General features: G+C 45.2%; 3 protein-coding genes and 1 long non-coding RNA gene across 13 annotated transcripts; 3 read left to right on the forward strand and 1 right to left on the reverse strand.

Annotated features, from left to right (window-relative positions):
- On the forward strand, positions 1817-7430 carry LOC8062664 (F-box/FBD/LRR-repeat protein At1g16930). Of its 7 annotated transcripts, XR_002453439.1 has the most exons (5): positions 1830-2505; positions 2837-3306; positions 4014-4132; positions 4404-4621; positions 5045-5482. XR_002453439.1 is itself a non-coding variant. In XM_021461420.1 (3 exons), the coding sequence occupies exons 1-3, from the start codon at positions 2026-2028 to the stop codon at positions 6513-6515; spliced, it is 1149 nt and encodes a 382-aa protein (XP_021317095.1). In that variant the 5' UTR covers positions 1817-2025; the 3' UTR covers positions 6516-7430. The 7 variants fall into 7 exon arrangements, 2 of the variants coding, with proteins under 2 accessions (XP_021317095.1, XP_021317094.1); XR_002453437.1 differs by having other exon boundaries at positions 4014-4621; XR_002453438.1 differs by lacking the exon at positions 4014-4132 and having other exon boundaries at positions 1831-2505.
- Positions 7815-10192, forward strand: LOC8062665. The gene is made up of 5 exons (XM_021461421.1): positions 7815-8642; positions 8748-8909; positions 9219-9329; positions 9478-9612; positions 9746-10192. Exons 1-5 carry the CDS (start codon positions 8552-8554, stop codon positions 9949-9951), a joined length of 705 nt encoding a protein of 234 aa, XP_021317096.1. The 5' UTR covers positions 7815-8551; the 3' UTR covers positions 9952-10192.
- Positions 10255-12769, reverse strand: LOC8062666 (BI1-like protein). Its single transcript, XM_002450971.2, has 4 exons — positions 12313-12769; positions 12104-12217; positions 10919-11076; positions 10255-10830 (listed from the first exon to the last, which is right to left on the reverse strand). Exons 1-4 carry the CDS (start codon positions 12656-12658, stop codon positions 10633-10635), a joined length of 816 nt encoding a protein of 271 aa, XP_002451016.1. The 5' UTR covers positions 12659-12769; the 3' UTR covers positions 10255-10632.
- LOC110435450 lies at positions 14452-17582 on the forward strand. 4 transcript variants are annotated; one of them, XR_002453144.1, is made up of 4 exons: positions 14452-14487; positions 15807-15868; positions 16155-16662; positions 17199-17582. It is a non-coding gene; the product is annotated as an uncharacterized LOC110435450 (long non-coding RNA). The 4 variants fall into 4 exon arrangements; XR_002453146.1 differs by lacking the exon at positions 14452-14487 and having other exon boundaries at positions 15656-15868; positions 16155-16290; positions 16486-16662; XR_002453145.1 differs by lacking the exon at positions 14452-14487 and having other exon boundaries at positions 15656-15868; positions 16155-16290; positions 16569-16662.

A 19236-nucleotide genomic window follows, 5' to 3' on the forward strand; every position in this document is an offset into this window, starting at 1 on the left:
TAATCAAAAAGACATTAAATAAATATTAACCAAATTAATTACATGATTTAATTAAATAAATTTTAATTAAGAAACATTTAAACTACTATGAGTCGTGCTAGTATTTATTTATTTATAAAAGTTAAAATTATAAATCTAAGTTGCTTTTATTTTAGAAGAGAATTGATTATTCATTAATCATATTCATATGATTAAATTTATAAACACATAACATGGTAAAGAGTGTGGCTAGCGCGTAGTTTACGTCGGCACGATCGCAAAGCAACAAGAACCAAATTACAACCCTAGTGGCTTTTAATTAGAAAGTTAATAAATAAATATTAAACAAATTATATTTAAATCAATAAATATATAAACGTGTCACATAACAAATATTTACACTGCTGCGTAGAACACGACGACATAAATCTAACGCAACTGGAACGACTCGAATTGGAATTAAAATAAATAAACAACAAGGATTTAAAGTTTGATGGCAAAACCGTAATTATCGTCATCTTCTACCTTGGTCTTTTTCTCCATCCGTACGTGGCCATACTTGAGGGCTTGGGGCTGCCGCTGCTCACACGGACGGGGCCAGGGACGACCGCCTGGCCGGCCAGCGGCGGGGAACGGCCACGCAGCAGCGCACTGAGCCCTCCTACGGGGCCACGGCGGCCGGCGCAAGGCCTCCACGGCCGAGCCTGGAAAGATCGGCGGCGGTGCTTGCTGTGCAGGGCGCGAGAGGCCGCAGGGCTGGGCGCCGAGGCGTAGGGTCTGCCGTGGGGGCGCAGGTGCGCAGCCAAGGGGTGGAGACGGTATTGCTGCGCCGAACGACGAGAAATAAAAAGCTCCGGTCAGCCATGGTGATTCATCGCCGGAGAAGAAAAGGAAACATGGGGAACGATCAAACAGTAAGGGATTTGTGCAAACAAGTATACCACGGAGAAAAGAACGACGAGGGCTATCTCTTGATGGTGATGGCTGACGCCGGGACGCCATGGTTTTGCCGGAAAAGCTTGCCGGAGAGTTCGCCGGAAACCTAGTTTTTTGATCTTCGGCGAGAGATGGAGGGAGCTACAGGTGGCGGCTCGGGATGGCGTTTTTAGATCTGAGATCAGCGTGACGAGAGGAACACCGACATATATATAGGTCTAGGGTTTGGAGACTTTTCGAAATTTCTTAATTTCGGGATTTTATAAAATTCATTTTCAGTTTAAAAATAATTCCAGAAAAAGCTGAAATCATTTTAAATCCCTGAAAAATATTTCCAAAATTCTAAAAATGAAAATAAAACTTTTAGAGATATTTTGAGAGTTGATCAATCTAGATAAAGTTTTTGGTGTCCATGAAAAAGTATTTTAGAGTGTCCAACAATTATATTTTTGCTCTAGAAAAATGGGAAAAAGTCCCGGAAAAGTTTGAAAAATTCTCGGAAAGGTTCGGACAGCGTCTAAACGTGTTTTTTTTAAATCTTAGCACACACAAAAACAACCAACTCAAGTAATAGACAAGCATCACATCAACAAAAGCCCATCTAATAAATTCCAAAATATTTGAAAAGCACCATTTTTCTTCGATCAAAATATATGGAAATCTAAACTATTGTTGGCAAATTTTATCCAAATGTTAAAACCATTCATTTTATTTAGTATTTTCTAATAACAACCCGAAATAGAAATTTCGGGGTGTTATAAAAGCTAAGATATGTAAATCTCACGGTACGACTAATAAAATAGAAATCACCTATAAATAAAAGCATTATATATATATATATAAATTATTTACACAATTTACTTATAAATTATGAGATGAATTTTTGAGCTTAGTACAAAAATACTATAGTACCCAAAACTAAATTTTTTTTGTGGGAACTGAACAAGGCCTAGCCCAAGAGCACTGGAAGCCCATCCGCCAAAGCGGCTCCTATCTTTGTGTCGTCCACGGCGTGAGACAACGGAGACACTGGAAGCCCTCGCAAACCCTAACCCTAACCCCCCAAATCCAGGGCAAACGCATTCCAGATTTCCAATCGATTCGACTCCAATGGGTGACCATCAACGCCGCCACCGCGGCGGCGGTGGCGGCTTCGGTGAGGACCGCATCAGCGGCCTCCCCGACGCGCTGCTGCACGAGATCCTGGTCCGCCTCCGCTCCGCCTCCGCCGCCGCGCGCACCAGCGTGCTCTCCCGCCGCTGGCGCCACCTCTGGGCGCACCTCCCCGAGCTTCGCCTCGTCGCGCTCCCGTCACGAGAGGCAGCGCCAGCCTCGTTCATCGACACCGTCGACGCTGCTCTCGGTGGCTACTTAGCCCCTACCCTCGAGCACCTCGGCGTCTCCCACCACGTCACCGACATACAAGGCCGCGACCTCCGCATCTCGCCTGCACGCATTGCGCCGTGGCTGCACTTCGCAGCGGCGCACGTGGTGGGCGAGCTCAATCTCTATCTCCGTGTGCCTCAGACCTTCGGAGCTTCGACACCGGAAATCGTCTGGGATGAGGAGGCGGCGGTGCTCGAGCTTCCGGTATGTGAACGAACGAAACGAATCGAGCTCTTCCTACAATATGCATATACACACTGGCTCCGGCCCCAGGCATCCGGCCTGTTCGCGGTGCTGACGTTCCTGAAGATAAATGGCTATGTCCGCATGGAAGGCCGCGATCTCACAGCCCTTGTGAGCACGCAGTGCCCGTGTTTGAGGGACCTCGATCTTTTCATTAAGCTAATTGACAACTTTGATGTCTTGATTCACTCCAACTCGTTGCACACACTGGTGCTCCGCGTCTTGGAGACAAGGCGTCTAGAGGTTGTGGCCCCAAGACTTGAAGAGTTCACTATATGGTCTCCTTTGGCAGCAGGGGATCCCTCTGGGATCCTCGCCTTTTCCCGGGGCGAGAAGCCCGCGCGGAAACTGGCCATGGGCCAGATTACGGTGGCGTTTGGAAGCCTACGCTCGGAGGGGAGGACGGCCCGATCCACGAGTTTTCCCCGGGGTGCTGCCCCACGTCTCGAGACACCGGGCACGGTTCCGCTCGTGGGTCGCTCTATCTTCCGACGCGAGGAGGCGAGGACCGAGGAGGCGCTGCGCCGTCGCCGCCCGTCATCCCTTCGACACGAGGAGGCACTGCGCCGCCGCTGCTGGCCCTAGGTCTCCGCCGCGCCATCCATTCGACAACCTCTCGCGTCCGGTGACTCCTCGTGGCAGGGATTCCACAGGCCACCACCGCCTCGCTTCACCTCCACCACGCTTCCCTGCTGATTCTCTGCGTTGCGGTCGTCGTCACCTCGGATAGCAACACCAGCAGCTTTGCTTCCGCCTATGCAGGTGAGTTATCCTCCAAACACATCTCCTTCCTCGTTTCTTGATCCGCTAGGGTTTCATCCGCAACTTTGTAGATCTGTGCTCCTTTTTGACAAAGCAACGGTATTGCTTCTATTGTAAATGATGGAAGCAGAGATTGGAAAGCACATACTAGCTAGTTGTTCAGGACTTATAGGGGAAAGTAGAGATCGAGTGCAGGTGCAGGGGTAGGCACGTAGCTAGAAAATGCCTGCGGTGCCTGAAAATTCAGGTCAATGGTCTGATGTGTCTGCTTGCGTGCATCACATACTGAAGATTTAGCTACTTAAGGTTCAATCTTTCTTCAATGTTTGGTGTTTTCTATTTGTTGCAATGCATTCAGCTTATTTCTTTAGTAGTAGACTCTTATCTAAATATTACAGGCACTTATGGTGTTGAATGCGTCAATAATTGCATATGCTGCACTAGCAGTTGAAAATTGGAAACGTCGGCGCTTGGCGTAATCTGTGCTTAGTTTTCCCAAAGTAGCTAGGCACTGATTAGGGAAAGGATAGCAATGGTGATTGTTGTTCCATCTTACTGAAAGCAATAGTGTATTATATTTACCTAAAATATAGCAAGAAGAGCGGTTTATCCAAATTGCTGTATTCTGCCATTTACTAGTTCGTATTTAGCCCTGCGTGAATCTGGATTGCACTGGACTAAGTATCGGCTACTTGCTGAACTTTCAGATCTCAAGACTGGATACGGTTTTGTTCTTTTACGTGTGACTGTGAGTGCATCTTGTGTTCTGTTCTTTTGCCTCCTAGTAGTACAGGAGTGGCAGCTTGGTCTTTTCATCTTTCCAGAAGTAAGGCCATCATGTATTTTAGTTTTAAGCCTCCTGCTAGCTGATAGTGCGTTTCAATGTTGCTAGCTGATAGTGTGTTTCAATGTTGAAGATTGATTTAATTGCTTTATATGGCATGCCTTAACTGTAGCTCTTGGTTTGATATTTCACATGCTGTTTGGAGCTCTTGTTAGCTGGATAATTAGCATGTGATTTATCCGTGCCTTGTCGCTTTGCTTTCGCATTGTCTTAAAAAAAATTCCTAATTGTTCCTAGGCTGACATATCCCTAGTTTGTGTTTGTGATCATGGCAAGTAGAAGGCACAGAGAGGTGTTTTATAGAGGTCTAAGCGCATCAACCCACGCACACACAAGAAATGTATTGTTTCAGTTGGAATTTCCATTTGCCAACAGCCAAACCACCTGCAATGAGCAAGAGCAACACTGACAGTTGACATATCAGGCGTTGCCGCTGACAGTTGGCATCTCGGCTAGCTGAAGACATTCCAGGTTAGTGGACTAAGATAGTTATATAGTTTTCTAAATTTTTTGAATATTTATAAACTGCTTTTTAGTAGAGTTGCAGTGGACTAAGATAGTTATATAGTTTTCTGGTAGCAGCTTTCATTAGTAGTTTGGTGCATAAATAATTGAATTGCAAGTATAAGCTTTCATTAGTAGCTTACATTACTACATTAGTATACAAGATTATACCATTATCATCTGAAAATTTACTTTTCTGAATCTGGTAGCTCATCAGAGTTGCAGTGGCAACAAGCTACTGGTAATTTGCTACCTTTGTTGCCCTGTTTTATAACATTATATAAATATATTCCTTCTGGATAGAGTTGTAGAGGTAGCATTTTTTTAATAGCTTGTGCTCTTGTGCTCTTAACCTATTGTAAGATATTTTTTCTCATTGAACAAATGCAGAGTCCTTTGTGGAAATAGTGCATGATTTGAGATGAGTCTGGTGATACTTGAGTGCCTAGTATTGTGTGGGCATGACCACATGAAGGCATGAAGCACATACATTCAATTCCATTGGGCGATAACATCTAGGTTGATTCAATCTTCTGGTTGCTGGTTGAATTGTTTGAACCATTGTAGATGTAACCTTATTCATTCATATCTTGGGTTCTATTATCTATTATATCGATTTCATCTGTATGGAGCACATCTGTATGGAGCATTTATGTTGGTGCTGGTATCTTGGGTTCTATTATCTATCATATTTACTTCATCTGTATGGAGCGCTTTTGTATGAATTATATTGGACTCCTGGTGCCTTAATTTGTAATTTATGATGTTATAATATGGTGCTTGTATGTATGATGTAATATAAATTGGGCATGTGTTTGTTTAGTTGTATTTTTTTTTTTGCAAAATGGATACTGTAGCATTTTCGTTTGTATTTGACAAATATTGTCCAATCATGGACTAATTAGGCTCAAAAGATTTGTCTCGTAAATTACAGGCAAAATGTGCATTTAGTTATTTTTTAATCTATATTTAATGCTTTATGCATATGCCGCAAGATTCAATGTGATGGAAAATCTGAAAAATTTAGCAAAATTTGTCAGGAACTAAACAAGGCCATAAATGAACTAGTAGGTTGGCATTTAGGTTTTGTCATTCATGTTCTGGTTCTCCAAGTATGTTTCTTATATGCATATGCATAGGAAGTATATTGATCAGTGATATATGGTTTTTTGCTAATTTGGATGTACTAGTTAGATAACGTCACTGGTTAGTGCATGACTATTGCAGAATGCAGGCCATCTCATGTCTAATGGACAAGCAGCAGAAAATTCTCACCGCCGGCACTTCCAAACAGCGGAAGGGAAATTTCTCATGCGGGGGCAACTTCACTTTGGTGGGAGGGGGAATGGAATGTCCAAAAAATTTCCCGTGGAAGGTTTTGCTCCCTGGGTTAATTACCCGAAGGTTGCCAAAGTAGCCCTATATGATCAACCCAAGGAGGCTCATATCTCTGCTCCGAAGCTTGCCAAGGTAGCTTGGCATGCTGCCTATGACCCTCATATCAATCGGTTTGTTGATGTTGGCCGCACGCTCCAGCTACTGAGAACTTCTAAACAGGCGTCGTCCCTGACTAAGCGTTTCAATGAGGTTGATGAGTTGGATCTGAACATCTCCATGTATTTCCCAGGTGTGTTGGCGTGTTGCGGTTAGTGAATTTTTATCTGAAGTTGTTTTTCATACAGAAGTGATTAGTTTTTGTCTACTCATGATAGATGTTGCAACGTATGAAAGCTTCTTGATTCAAACAAATAAGCTGCCCAAGTGTAAGAGCTTCAGATTACTATTAAGTTGGGAACACCATGCCTTGGTGCCTATCGTGTTGCATCTCTTGAGAACAGAAAAGTGCTTCGCCCAGAAATGAGTAAAGTTTTTTTTAGTCTATATATATAGAAATTCGTCCCAAACCGTCTTGGTCAATGGTCATCCTAATAAGCACGACTCCTTCTGAAATGTTACAAAATCATACACATATTTTTTTGTGTATAATATTTTAGAGACATAATTTATTACTAGAAGTTCTAATTATACTTTTTTCAATATATATTTTATATTAGCTTATAGACAATTTTTCTAAATAGCTGTTGAAACTTAATTTTTATTCATAACCATCAGCGAGCAAATTTATCGATACCAATTTCTAAAAGTAACTTTTATGTCATCTGTTCTAGATAAATTTGTCAAACTAAAAAAATGAAAAAAGGTAGGAATGAAAAAGGAAGTGATAAAATAAAATGCAAATTAAGGATACAGATAAACGAAAAAATAAAGAAAAAAAGAAGTTAGAAAGTGCGTGTGCATGGATGGATCGTTCCGAGCACACAATGAGAGAAATGGAAAAAAATAAAAGTAAGCAAATACAGGAGGAAAGGTTGGATTGAAACACAAGACACTTAAGGGGTCTTTAGTTCCCCTTTCATCTCAAAAAAATTTTGGGTTGTGATTTATCATTTTTGCATAATAGAACTAAACGCCATGCAAAATTTTTGACGAAATGGTTGTCATTTTCTATTTTGGATTTTGGCCTTAAGAGACAAAAAAAAACCCCAAAAGAGCCTTAAGAAGGCAGAATGAGGGCAATAAATTCTGTATTTTGGATGAAACTAAATATAACCCTAAAAATTTTGATATTTTAGATTTTATCATTCCAAAGTAGTTGGTATTTTACATTTTACATTCCATAGAAAACTAAACAGCAGCCCTTACTAATCTACCATGGGTCCGGCACACATAAAAAAGTGAAAAACAAGTGAAAGAGGCATTTTGTCAAAAAAAAAAAGTGAAAGAGGCATGTCCGTATATGTTGCAACAACAAAAAAACGTTCACTCAATCTGAAATTGGATAATAAGCCACATGTCGCAGGTGCCTCGTGTAGGTATAGTCCTTTGCAAGTTTAGTACTACACATATATGATTTACCTGTAACGAACGCACTATTTAACCTTTTTTTTACAAGAATTTAACCTTGATGGGAGCGTGATATTTTCCATGGCCGCTGCCTCCATTGGTCAGAGTCTCAGAGACCATCGCATCCCAAAAGCTTATGAAGAGGCAAGCCCTTCTAGTAGCACCACACCAACCACGGAGAGCAACGCAATGATCAGGCGCCGCCCATTCATGCATTCATTTCAGGACTAGAAGAAAAAAAAAAGATTTTTAGATAACGAAACAGCAAGGAGAGAAATAATAGTGAGGACTTTACCGATGCACTGCACACAACACAGGCCCTATATATAATCAGGCAAAATTGACCCGACTGCATATACATCATAACAAATCACCGATAATCAGATCTGAATCCGAATAATTTTTTTTATTACATCATATCACTGATAATCAGTCAAGTCTCTCCATGTATCTAGATGGAATGTAATAATTAATAACGAACATGTTGGGACGACCTGATGCCAAATCTTCGTCGTCTTAGTCTACTACTACCTAGCAGGCTAGCAGAGGCTATTTTTTTTTTATTGCATCGTATCACCGATAAGCAGCTGTTCGACGGTTAGAAAATACTAATTAACACGAAATGACTCGGTACGAACAATCAGATTATATATGTATATTTACATATTATTAGAGAGAAATCTGGAGAAGCCGCGCCCTGCCGGCAGGTCAAACCTGACGATCGTGGTTAATTCCGCACGACATACATACAGTACGTGTGCTTTCCAGTTTCGTTTCTGTCTGCGTTAATTTTTTTCATCAGGCTCATTACCATGACAGCATGTGGAATTAATGGGTCCGGGCCGACCAATCACAGCTACTAGAAATAATCCCCCCCAAAAACTTTAGCCCAGCTACTTGCATTGCTTCCTCCTAGCTCGAGCTCGGTTCCTCTCAGCTGGAGGCTGGCAACACAGCTCGATCGAGGAGCTACCTTGCAGCTGGCCTGCTGCAATGGAGTGTGGCAGGCCGCTCCTCGCGCTGGCGTCTCTCTGCGCCGCCGCCGCCGCCGCCGCCTTGCTGCCCCATGGAGCCGCCGGCGCAGGTGAGGGCGCGAAGCTGACAGTTATTAGCCTCGAAGATCGCCCGGCCGCGCGTACGTACGTCCTTCGAATGGGATCATCTTGTGTAACTTGTGTTCGTGTGACAGACACAGGCGGCGGCGTGTGCGGCAACGTGAGCTGCGGCATGGGGACGTGCAGCGAGTCCAGCGACTACGCCTTCGGGTTCGCGTGCCACTGCAACCCCGGCTGGAGCCGCTACCACCTCGCCACCGTTCAGTTCCCCTTCCTCCCCTGCGTCATCCCAAACTGTAAGAACCTAGCTAGCTCCATGCATGCTAGCTAGCTCTCCACTCTCCTCTACAATGAATCTGATTCTGCGCATCGATCGTCATCCATCTGTCTGGCGCTGCCTCCGGCAGTCCGGCTCCATGCCAGCCGGCGGCACGGTGCGAGGATGATGAGTTGCCACCGAGCTCAGCTCTGGCGGCGTTCGATCGATCAGCTCTGTCAAACGCAGACTTTGGCACGTGTCACACGAGCTAACCAAGAACGACGACCTAGCTGATCCTGGTCAGTAACGACCAGCAGCCTGACTGCCCCTTGTTCTTTGCTTGCAGGCACCATCCACACCTCGTGCGAGGACGGGTCGTCGTCGTCGTCGTCCCCGGCGCCGGCTCCACCGCCGCCGGCACCGCCAGCGGGCCTGCCGCCGCTAACCATCTTCGACCGTACGTGATACAGTAGCTCCCTCCACTCCACTCCGGAAACCATCATCACGCATACTATACACTACACATGATGATTCCAATCGCCAGTGTTTATGGCACGCGTATGCGTCCTCCTCTGAACCGGCCCCACTTCCTGTTGCCATGCCAGCGTGCCTGATGCAGTACTGCGGCGACGACGGCGGCGGCACCTGCGAGAAGGCGTCGGACTTCACCCACCGCTGCAGCTGCCGCGACGGCTACGCCAACCTCCTCAACGACACCTCCTACCCGTGCTACCAACAGTGTACGCACACGCAACGCCTATATATCATGCATCCCTCTGATATATATATTGCAGCTTCTTCACAGCGAACCAAACAAGTCGACGACTGACACGCGCACGACGCCTACCGGTGTTTCGATCGGTGCTGCTGCAGGCTCGCTGGGCTCCGACTGCAAGGGTCTGGGGATCGACGTCATCAACGGCTCCACGCCGAGCTCGTCGCCGCCCGCGCCCTTCTCCATCACCGTCAAGAAGTCCGGCGCCGGACGAACTGCCGCCGTCACGCCGGCTGATGACACGCTCCTTGGGCTTTTCTTCTTCATCATCACCTTCTACGGGCTCCAGGCGGCGATATGGTGAACGAGCTGTCAGGACGGGACAAACTAAAGCACACTCCTCCGAGACCCCAGACACGGATTTCTTGCAAAATTGATTTGTATTTATACTCCATTGTTCAGGATATTTCCTACATGTCCCTTACCTACCATTAGGAGCTGTAGAGTATCATCGTGTTACTAGAGCATCAGAGCATGTATAAAGTTAAACGTTCTAGCAGAGGAATAAATCAAAGCAGCTACACTAGTGTTAGCTTATGCTGCTCTGCAATGCGTTGAAGTATTAGATGAAAGTAGCAATTCGACACAGGAACAAGATGCAGGAGCATAGTGAATAATCTCGGATCCCCCATTAAAGTTTCAGACCCACCAGCATCATAAAATAACACTCACAGCCATCCGGTGCCGAAGCACGATCAATCTCAGGGTCTACGATTATCTATCGCTATTATACGGCAATGCCATATACGAACGAGATATATGTACTATGTCTCAAGCTAGAGGGTGGCCAGCCAAATTACAGATCAGTTCTCCAGCTCTGTAGGACTGTAATGCTATTTGGCACTTACTACTAGTATATATTAGGATAATGTGAGGCAGCTAGACTTGTGCAGCTATGTGATGTGATCCACGTACCATGTTGTACCAGACGGGCGAGGCGTCAAGGGGAGAGGGGGTCAGGTGAGGCTGGCTGGCTGGCAGTCGATCAATGGCAGGAGAGCGACATCTGGGCCATGAAGAGGTTGATCACGTCCAGGTAGAGGGAGATGGCGGCGACGACGTACTCGTTGTAGGTGTGGCGCTTGAGCAGCATGTTGGTGTCGTAGACGATGAAGCCCGAGAACACGACGGTGGCCAGGAACCCGTAGATGGTCATGGCCACCCTTCCCAGCGGGAAGCAGATCTGCAGTGGATGAGCCAAACATGTGTGACACGGGATAGCTAGCACGGATCTATTGAGAGAAAAAGAGGAAGGAAGACATGCAGCGGACCTGGATGGTGATGTACACCAGGAGCACGAGGAGGGAGGTGAAGAGGAACGGGAAGGTGAAGCTGAAGTCGTAGCCCCTCTTGACAGCCAAGAAAGTGAAGAGAGTCAGCCCCACAACTGAAGAAGCTGTGAGGATGGTGGCTTGCAGAACCACTGTGCCTGTTCACATAACACCAGCGGTTGAAGTACTTCATTTGATACCAGAATTGAGAAACGCAAGATTCTGTAAACAACGGTGAGTGGCAGTTGCAAACATTTTGTAGAAACTGTTCATAAAACAGAATACCATTTGCACTGACAAAAAAGAGTCCTGCCCCCCTTATGCAGGGATTGTGCATTCATATGGAGTGGCCTCACAGGATTCATTATAAAAAATTGACCCCAAGCACCCCTGCCACCGCCAGCTATTAAAGGCAGAAGAAATTCTAATCAAAACTTCCAGAGGCCATGACATGAAAACGTATCCTGAATTCTCACAGGGAACAAAATATTTGTAACAATCTAACAAACAAATGCACCCCCCAGAACTGTGGAGTATCACAAATCCATGACACACCCACGAGAGTCTAGATCGGAACTAGGCAGAGGACTCATAAATAAATCCCAAAAAAAAACACCAGAATATCACCACATGCCGCAATCCAATTTCATCCATCCACATCACAACAGGATACAACGACACGAGAGGGAGATTAAGACAGGTCTTAAACAGTAGAAAGCGGTTGGCTCATCCACATGCTGCCACAAGAAGTGGTAGAGGACATGTACCACTAAAAAACAAGAAATGCTTATCGGCTGAGGACATGTACCACTAAAAACAATTACTCTGTAGGTAGTAAACAACAGCAAGTTGTAGAAACTGTTCATAAAACACAAATTAAAAACAGGGGAAATTGTAAGCAAAGCTTCCAGAGGCCATGACATGAAAAACGTATCCTGAATTCTCACAGGGAACAGAGTAATTTTAACAAATTTAACAAACACATGCATTCCCTAAACAGTGGAGGATCACACATCCATGACAATTCACCCACGAGAGATGAGATCAGAATTAAGCAGATGACTCATAAATCCCAAAAATCATCAGAATTTCACCAGACGCCGCATTCCAGTTTCAACCATCCACAACGCAACAGCAACGAACGGCACGAGGAGAGGGAGATGGGGAGCAACCGTCTGTACTTACCGAAGGTGGTGGAGGCGGACACGGCGATGCTGAGGCTGCAGCAGAGCGTGAACAGGGCGAGCAGGACGAGGTTCCTGGGGTGCTTCTCCCTGTACTTGAGCATGGGGAACATGACTGCACAAACAAAACCAAACCAAGCAAACAAAACCGCGATCGGTGATCCAAAACCTAGGAAGGGAATTAGGAGGGAAAGCGGAGGGCGCGCGCACCGATCAGCGGGGAGACGAGGATGACGATGAACGTGGGCCAGACGGCGGCGGGAGGTCCGACGGCGAAGAAGCGCGGGATGGGGCGCACGAGGCAGGCGACGGTCGCGACCGCCGCGGTGAGCGCGAACTGGAGGGACAGGATCGCGTAGACCTTGCGCACGAACGCCCAGCGCAGACGCGGATCCTCCTCCTCCGCCACCTTCTTCGCCGCGGGGGCCGCCTGCTTCTCCTGCTCCGCCTTCCCCGCCACCGCCGCCGCCTTGGGCTCCGCCTTCGCCGCCGCCGCTGCCGCAGGTGCCGCGGGCACGGCCGCCTCCAGGTCTCGGGCCGCCGAGGGAGTCTCCATTGCGCTCGGTCGCCGGTGGCCGATCGCCTCGCTCGCTAGGGTTTGGTGCGCTTTGGGGTTTTCGGGGGAGGCAGGGGAGTGGCGGTGGGCGAGACTGCGAAGCAGAGGAAGCCAGTGGGGGAAAAAGAAGCAGCGCTATAAGCCCGGGCGCGTCTCACCGACGCGTGGGCCAGGGGAAGCGGACCCCGCGTGGCAGCGACCCGCGTCTCTCCCCCTCCCTCTTTCCCCTCGGGGGTTTCCAGTTGCCGTGGCGGTGGGCAGGGGGGCGGGGCCCGCGCTTGCGGTTGCGAACGCGTAGAGGCGACGCGTGTCGACGGGCTACAGGTGGGACTCCGGTCACGAGCGCGTCGCGTTGCCGGCGTTGCGGGTCTCCGAAGACTTGGTGGGACCACGCGCTGACCTGGGACCCACGGGTCAGCGTGATCACGTGGCAGTGGACTGTTCTGATTCGATCAGGGGCGGGCAGGTGGGCCACAGCGGTGCTAACCGGGGCCGCGTGTCAGTGACGGAGGAAAGGGAAAGTTTGGGGGGCTGTGGGGCCCGCACAGCACATGCTTTGGGCGATGGGGATTTTGGGAATGCAATGCGATTTGCGACTCGACGGTTGCGCTGCCGATCCACCGGGCTGCTTCCATTGCATTGCGTACCACCACACCACGAAAGCACATGAAACAAAGCCCCTTCCTTTATATTGTTTATTAGTTCACTCAAAAATCAATTTTTTTAACGTCAAATCTTGCGGCATATGTATGAAGTATTAAGGCCCTGTTTAGTTCCCACACAAAATTTTTTCATCCATCCCATCGAATCTTTGGACACATGCATGGAACATTAAATGTAGATAAAAAAATAAGGTAATGACTTCTTTCAGGCCAGCCGTGCATTTACTGAACCGCACGCACACGCGTCCATCTACGCAGCGCACTGCTCATTTGACCCGTGCAGCCGTGCCCCTCCTCTTCCTTTCGTTCCCATCCATTTCTTCCCTCTCCCTCTCTCCATCCCGACAACAATCGTCCCGTGCCCCGCCGATCTCGCCGACAGGAGGCCCTCACCGCCGGCGACACTCATCGACCCTCCCTTTCTCAAGCCGCCTGCCCCCACGCCTTCGCTCTGGGTGTGATGGAGCCGGCCATCGACACCTACTTCCGCAGCGCGGATCTGGACTGCGTCGACCGGATCAGCGACCAGGAGGTCATTGCCTTCTTCAAGAGCTCCGGCCTGCCGCAACCCGTCCTCACACAGGTGACCCGCTCGGGGTGCGATGGAGGCAGCCACAACGCCTACTTCCTGTCGTGCAGGCGCCCATCGATCTAAGCGATTTTTACTCAGAGGGGAGTGTAGCTCGTGCAGATCGTGCTCGCCGAGGCAGAGGTCGCCGCTTTCACATCGGCGTCGCCGCACCTCGCTCCCTGATTTGTCTCCCTGCGAGCCCATGACCTACCACCTACTGACGCCCGACGTCTCAGATCTCGTGCAGAGAATCCCGACGGCTCCGCGCCAGAGCGCACGCTCTTCGGCTTCAAGGACCTGGCCCTCGAGGACGAGCACGCCTCCGTGATCGACGATGCTGCCATGGCGCCATTCTAGAACAGGATCCCACCGCATCACATACAGGTGATTGTTCCCTGTTTGCCCCCTTGCAGTGTCGTGAATCGTTTCCTATGGTGGGTGATTCCATTCACGCGTGCGTGCTCGACACAGGTATCGGCATCTGATGCAGGACGTGTTGTCGCTGCTCCCGCACACGAAGAAGGACAACAAGGTCGAGTCAAAGCAGAGCAAGGGGAACACTCTGAACGAGCTGCTCCAGCTGTCTTTCTTTTGAGGTATAGCTCTTTCTACTCTGCTTCCACCCTACATGGTGGAACTTTTGTTACAGTTGACATGATGATGGTTGCTTACTTGGTGCCTGAACAAGCTGTGTTAAATTCACACTTCTTACACCGTGTAAGTCAATGGCGCAAAATAGTCATGTACACAGTTGAAAGCTCAAGATATCGATGTGATTTGACAATCATAGCTGTGTTCTATGCTTTCCCCCTCCGTCCACAAAAGAATGGAACATATACAACCAATTGACAATCTGATATCCAGTCACCTTTCTTTTCTAGGACAAATTGTGCTAAACAATGCTTTCATAGATGATTGAGTTGCTTGAAAAGGTAGCCCATGGACCACACCTTGCAGTGTACTGAAATTTCACATACCCGTACTCCTGCCGGACCGTGCTGCGTCTTCCCTTTTCCAGCGAGGCGCTCAAGGACTCCATCCGAGGCCTCGACGTGGGCACACTCGTCAACAACGTCTGGCTGTCCTACCCCTACAGACGCTACTTTCACGAGGTGGACGAGTAGCTGATGCACAGCCTGATCCAGGCTAGATGAAAGTGTTTTTTAGTGAACCTGCTACTATTGTAGCCACTACTAGCTACAGCTGGGTAATATCGGGCTGAAATCGGCCACTACTTATTTGCCATACTGCTGCCATGCTGTTACTGTAGATAGAGAAGACAGCAAAGTTGACCTGCAGCAAAGGTGGAGTGTCCAGCAGGCTAGATGAAAGTGTAGACAGACATGATAGTAGCACCAAAAAATGTGCATGTAAATTTAGTTAAGCATGTGAAAGTTATCTGAATGCCTTAAGTCATTTCACTGTTGTTTTCCATGAACCGAAAGCTAGTACGTGTGAGTGTCAATAATCAGCATTTAGAGCAACCAAAATGTACATGTGTATTGATTAGTTACTAAACTTCATTAGGAATAAGCAACTAAATGTACTATGACCAGGCAATATTGTGGCAAGAACAAGGCAACATAATTCAAATCATTAGGCAAATTTTCCATTAATAGAAAGTTTAAGCAAGTCACCTAATTTAAGCTACGCCGTAGTTAGCTATCTGTGTGTATTCATATTTGATTGAATCCCCGCAACTTAGTATTTTTTTTGGGCAACAAGTTTCATCTTGATTTTTGCAACTCTCATACTTTGGGGCTATTGGTGTAATTTGGGGTAGCAGTGGTACATATATGGATCCTAAATGATAACAGGTTGATGCCTTTATCACATATATGATCGAACAACAAATTTATATTAGGTGACTTGCTTAAACTTTTTTGTTCAGATGCTTATCTGTTCTGTCAAATAGGTAGACATGCTTGGATTGGATGCATATCTCGGTTGAGGCTACTTTGGTGCTTTGCTTTACATGTAAGAAAGATTGCACCTTATATATGTTTCTTTGATTTGATGTTCACTGATTCAGCAATAAGAAAATGGTTGTTGGACTTTTTTCCTCACCATTTCAATAGTTGAGTGATGCAAAATGTTCTTCTTGCTAGGAATTTTTATATGGCTATTATTTAATTCAAAATGTTGAATTTCTGTCTCCTACAAGTTTTAGTTTATTTTAATTTATATGCTTAGAGTATTTTTTATTACTGTTTCTGGTTTATGTGTATGCATAGTGTTCTTACAAACTTTATACATCTGCTAGGATCATTGCTTCACTTGTTTGCTGATGATGGAACAATCGTTGCAAAATCAAGGGATGATTCTGAGCCTCCTTTGGTTATTACTTGGACGGATTTGAATATGTAGCTAGTGCAGTATTTAAACTCAAGGTATCGTAGGTGAGTTTCTCCACATGTAAAGCTTTCTTATTAGATATAAAGTTCAGTTTGCATTGGACACAAAAAAGAATTACTTGTCGCTGTGTGTATGTGTCTGATGTGGAGTATAAGTTATTTATCTTTCATGTGTTGCTCTTGGAGGCTACAACTACTGTCAGCATGTTTTTTTTAATGTTTCTATCAATATTGCTATAGCTTAGCAGAGGCTGCAGCTGCTTGCTATATTTGGCTGTTGTGGCATTATGTGTAACACACCCCACTACTTATGGTGCATGGAGATGGTGCCTTCCTCTGCATGAATGAATTTGCAAGGCATCCACATGCTGACAGATTTTTGTGTCTCGAGGTGTGAAGTTTTGTCGCCTTTGCAAGGTAAAATATGGGCTATGGTACATTGGTTGTCTGTCTCATAGTTGTGTAGTTAATTATGTAATTTCTTTGTCAAAGGGAAGATCATAACCACTAAGGTTCAATGTTGTCTCTATAAGCTTGCTGTACAATATGATATTCTTAGACAATTTAAGTATCATTTGTTAGGCAATTTAAGTGTCACTTGTTAGGCAACAATGTGCTTCTAAATAGGCAATTTAGCTTTTTTGCAAATATGGAGGTAGCTCATTAAGATCTATCTTTGACACCTATATGATTATTCCTTGCATGCAAAACAATAAGTACAAATGTGTGCTGCTATATCATGACATGTAGGCAACTTAGTTAAACCCGTTAGGCAATAATATTGTACTGAATTAGGCAAAAAAAGTACAAGGTTATGCAATTTTTTGTTCAGTAACATGCTATTATGTGCCTCATGTTTCAATGCATTTATATACACCAAGTTTCAGTGCTTATATATGTTGTATGACATCTGACTGCTGCAACCCTAAATCTGTCAACAATTTTAATTGCAGGTGTGATGGTCTCAAGCATCAACATGGGATCAAATGAACAAAGAGAACCATGTGTAGCATCATGGGATGCATGGTGCAACAGGATGTAGATATGTTAACAAAACAAGGAGGTTTACTAAAGCAAGTTGTATATCTACAGGAGTAGTAGTACCTCACATATGCATATTAACTAGTAAGAACAACATATGATAGTAATAACAATAGATCTTTAGTAAGAGCATAATCTGAATTGCTTATCAGGTAACAGAAAATAATATATTACTACTAAGAACAAATCTGCTTGGTTCTATTTCTAATCATTGTGTAATTTTTGGCAACATGAAATTCTGTGTAATTAGCTTCTATATTTGTGTGTTTTGCTCAAAGGCTGATGATATTTTGTTTTCCTGCTTGTCAATTCGTGTTATATAAGTTGCCTATGCATGATTTTCTGTGTTATTTTTGCCTGTCATTATGTTCTAAAATGCTTTATATTTTTTGCCTACATATTCTAAGATGCCTGAGATGCTATACAAAACATCTCAAGATGTCCAGAATGACATGTGATGAATAACTTGTACTTGATTTCGTTTGCTTAAGTGAATCCATTTTTAATATGTGGGATATGTTGACTGAAAAGATGCCTCGTAAATCTAGGAGAGCAGCGAGACTGTTGGAGAAGTAGAGAGAAAAAACGAGTGAAAAAGAAAATTTACCAAAAATAGAAATGGTTATTAACTTGTAATATATGCTTTCCGTAAATGGAATGTGCGTTCCGCATGCTTATAGCACGGCCGGCCGTGCGTTAGCCGTTTCCAAAAAATAAACTAATTACACAGTTTAGTTGAGAATCGCGAGACGAATCTTTTAAGCCTAGTTACTCCATGATTAGCCTTAAGTGCTACAGTAACCCACATATGCTAATGACAGATTAATTATGCTTAATAAATTTGTCTTGAAGTTTCATGACGAGCTATGTAATTTGTTTTTTTATTAGTTTCTAAAAAATCCTCCCGACATTCTTCCGACACATTCGATGTGACACCCAAAAAATTTTCATTGCCAATCTAAACAGGCCCTAAATATAGATGAAAAAAAACTAATTGCGCAAATTGTCTGTAAATTACGAGATGGATCTTTTGAGCCTAGTTAGTCCATGATTGGACAATGTTTATCAAATAAAAATGAAAATGCTACAGTACCGAAATTTAAAATCTTTTCGTAACTAAACAAGGCCTAAGATTATCTATTAGCTATCTAGCAATGTTTTTTTTCTCAAAATAAATCACTAAACAATATTTTTAACAATGACTTTTCAGTCAATTGAACTGGCTCGAACATGATCGAAAGCTTTTGTGAGCAAGGATTGGTCAAATCACCATTGATTGATTGAACACAGAAAAATACAAACACCCATTCTTTTCTTCTTCTTTTTTTCTATCTTTGTTCATGTTGTTGGTGCTTGGGGATAGGGTAGGATACCTATGCATGTCACGCGGTGTGTGTTTGGAACGGCCAAGAATTTCCAAGGCCTCCGTGAGAGTCGATCGGGAGGGAAAATACAAGTGTTCTCTGCCAAGTAGAGACGATCGAGGTTATGACCGTAGTCCATAGATTAGCTTTAGTAGAAAATTAAACAAGTCCGGTACCATGGTGTGGTGAGCGCGCGATGTGATACCTAAGGGCACTCACAATGCAGACTCTATCACAGACGGTAACTCAAGGCACAGAATCATGAATGGTAGTGTGTTTTTTTGTGATCGATGTCTAGCATAGTTTTTATTAGAAATTAAACTAGTCTTAGTTTGGAACCGTGGCATGCATGGCGGGCATGCATACGGTGCGATACCCCCAAAATGCCCAGGACATGAGAACCATGAAAGATAGAGTGTTCTCATAATCGGTGTCTAGCATAACTTTATTAGAAATAAAAACTAGTGCGTGTTTAGGACCACAGTGCGGCAGCCATGCGGTGTCGTGCAAGTGCAATATCCAAAACAAGGCCCGTAGCCCGGATCATGAGAATCATGAATGATAGTGTGTTCTCGCGGTCAATGTC

This window comes from Sorghum bicolor, chromosome 5 (assembly GCF_000003195.3).
Source record: "Sorghum bicolor cultivar BTx623 chromosome 5, Sorghum_bicolor_NCBIv3, whole genome shotgun sequence".
Lineage (NCBI taxonomy): Eukaryota > Viridiplantae > Streptophyta > Magnoliopsida > Poales > Poaceae > Sorghum > Sorghum bicolor.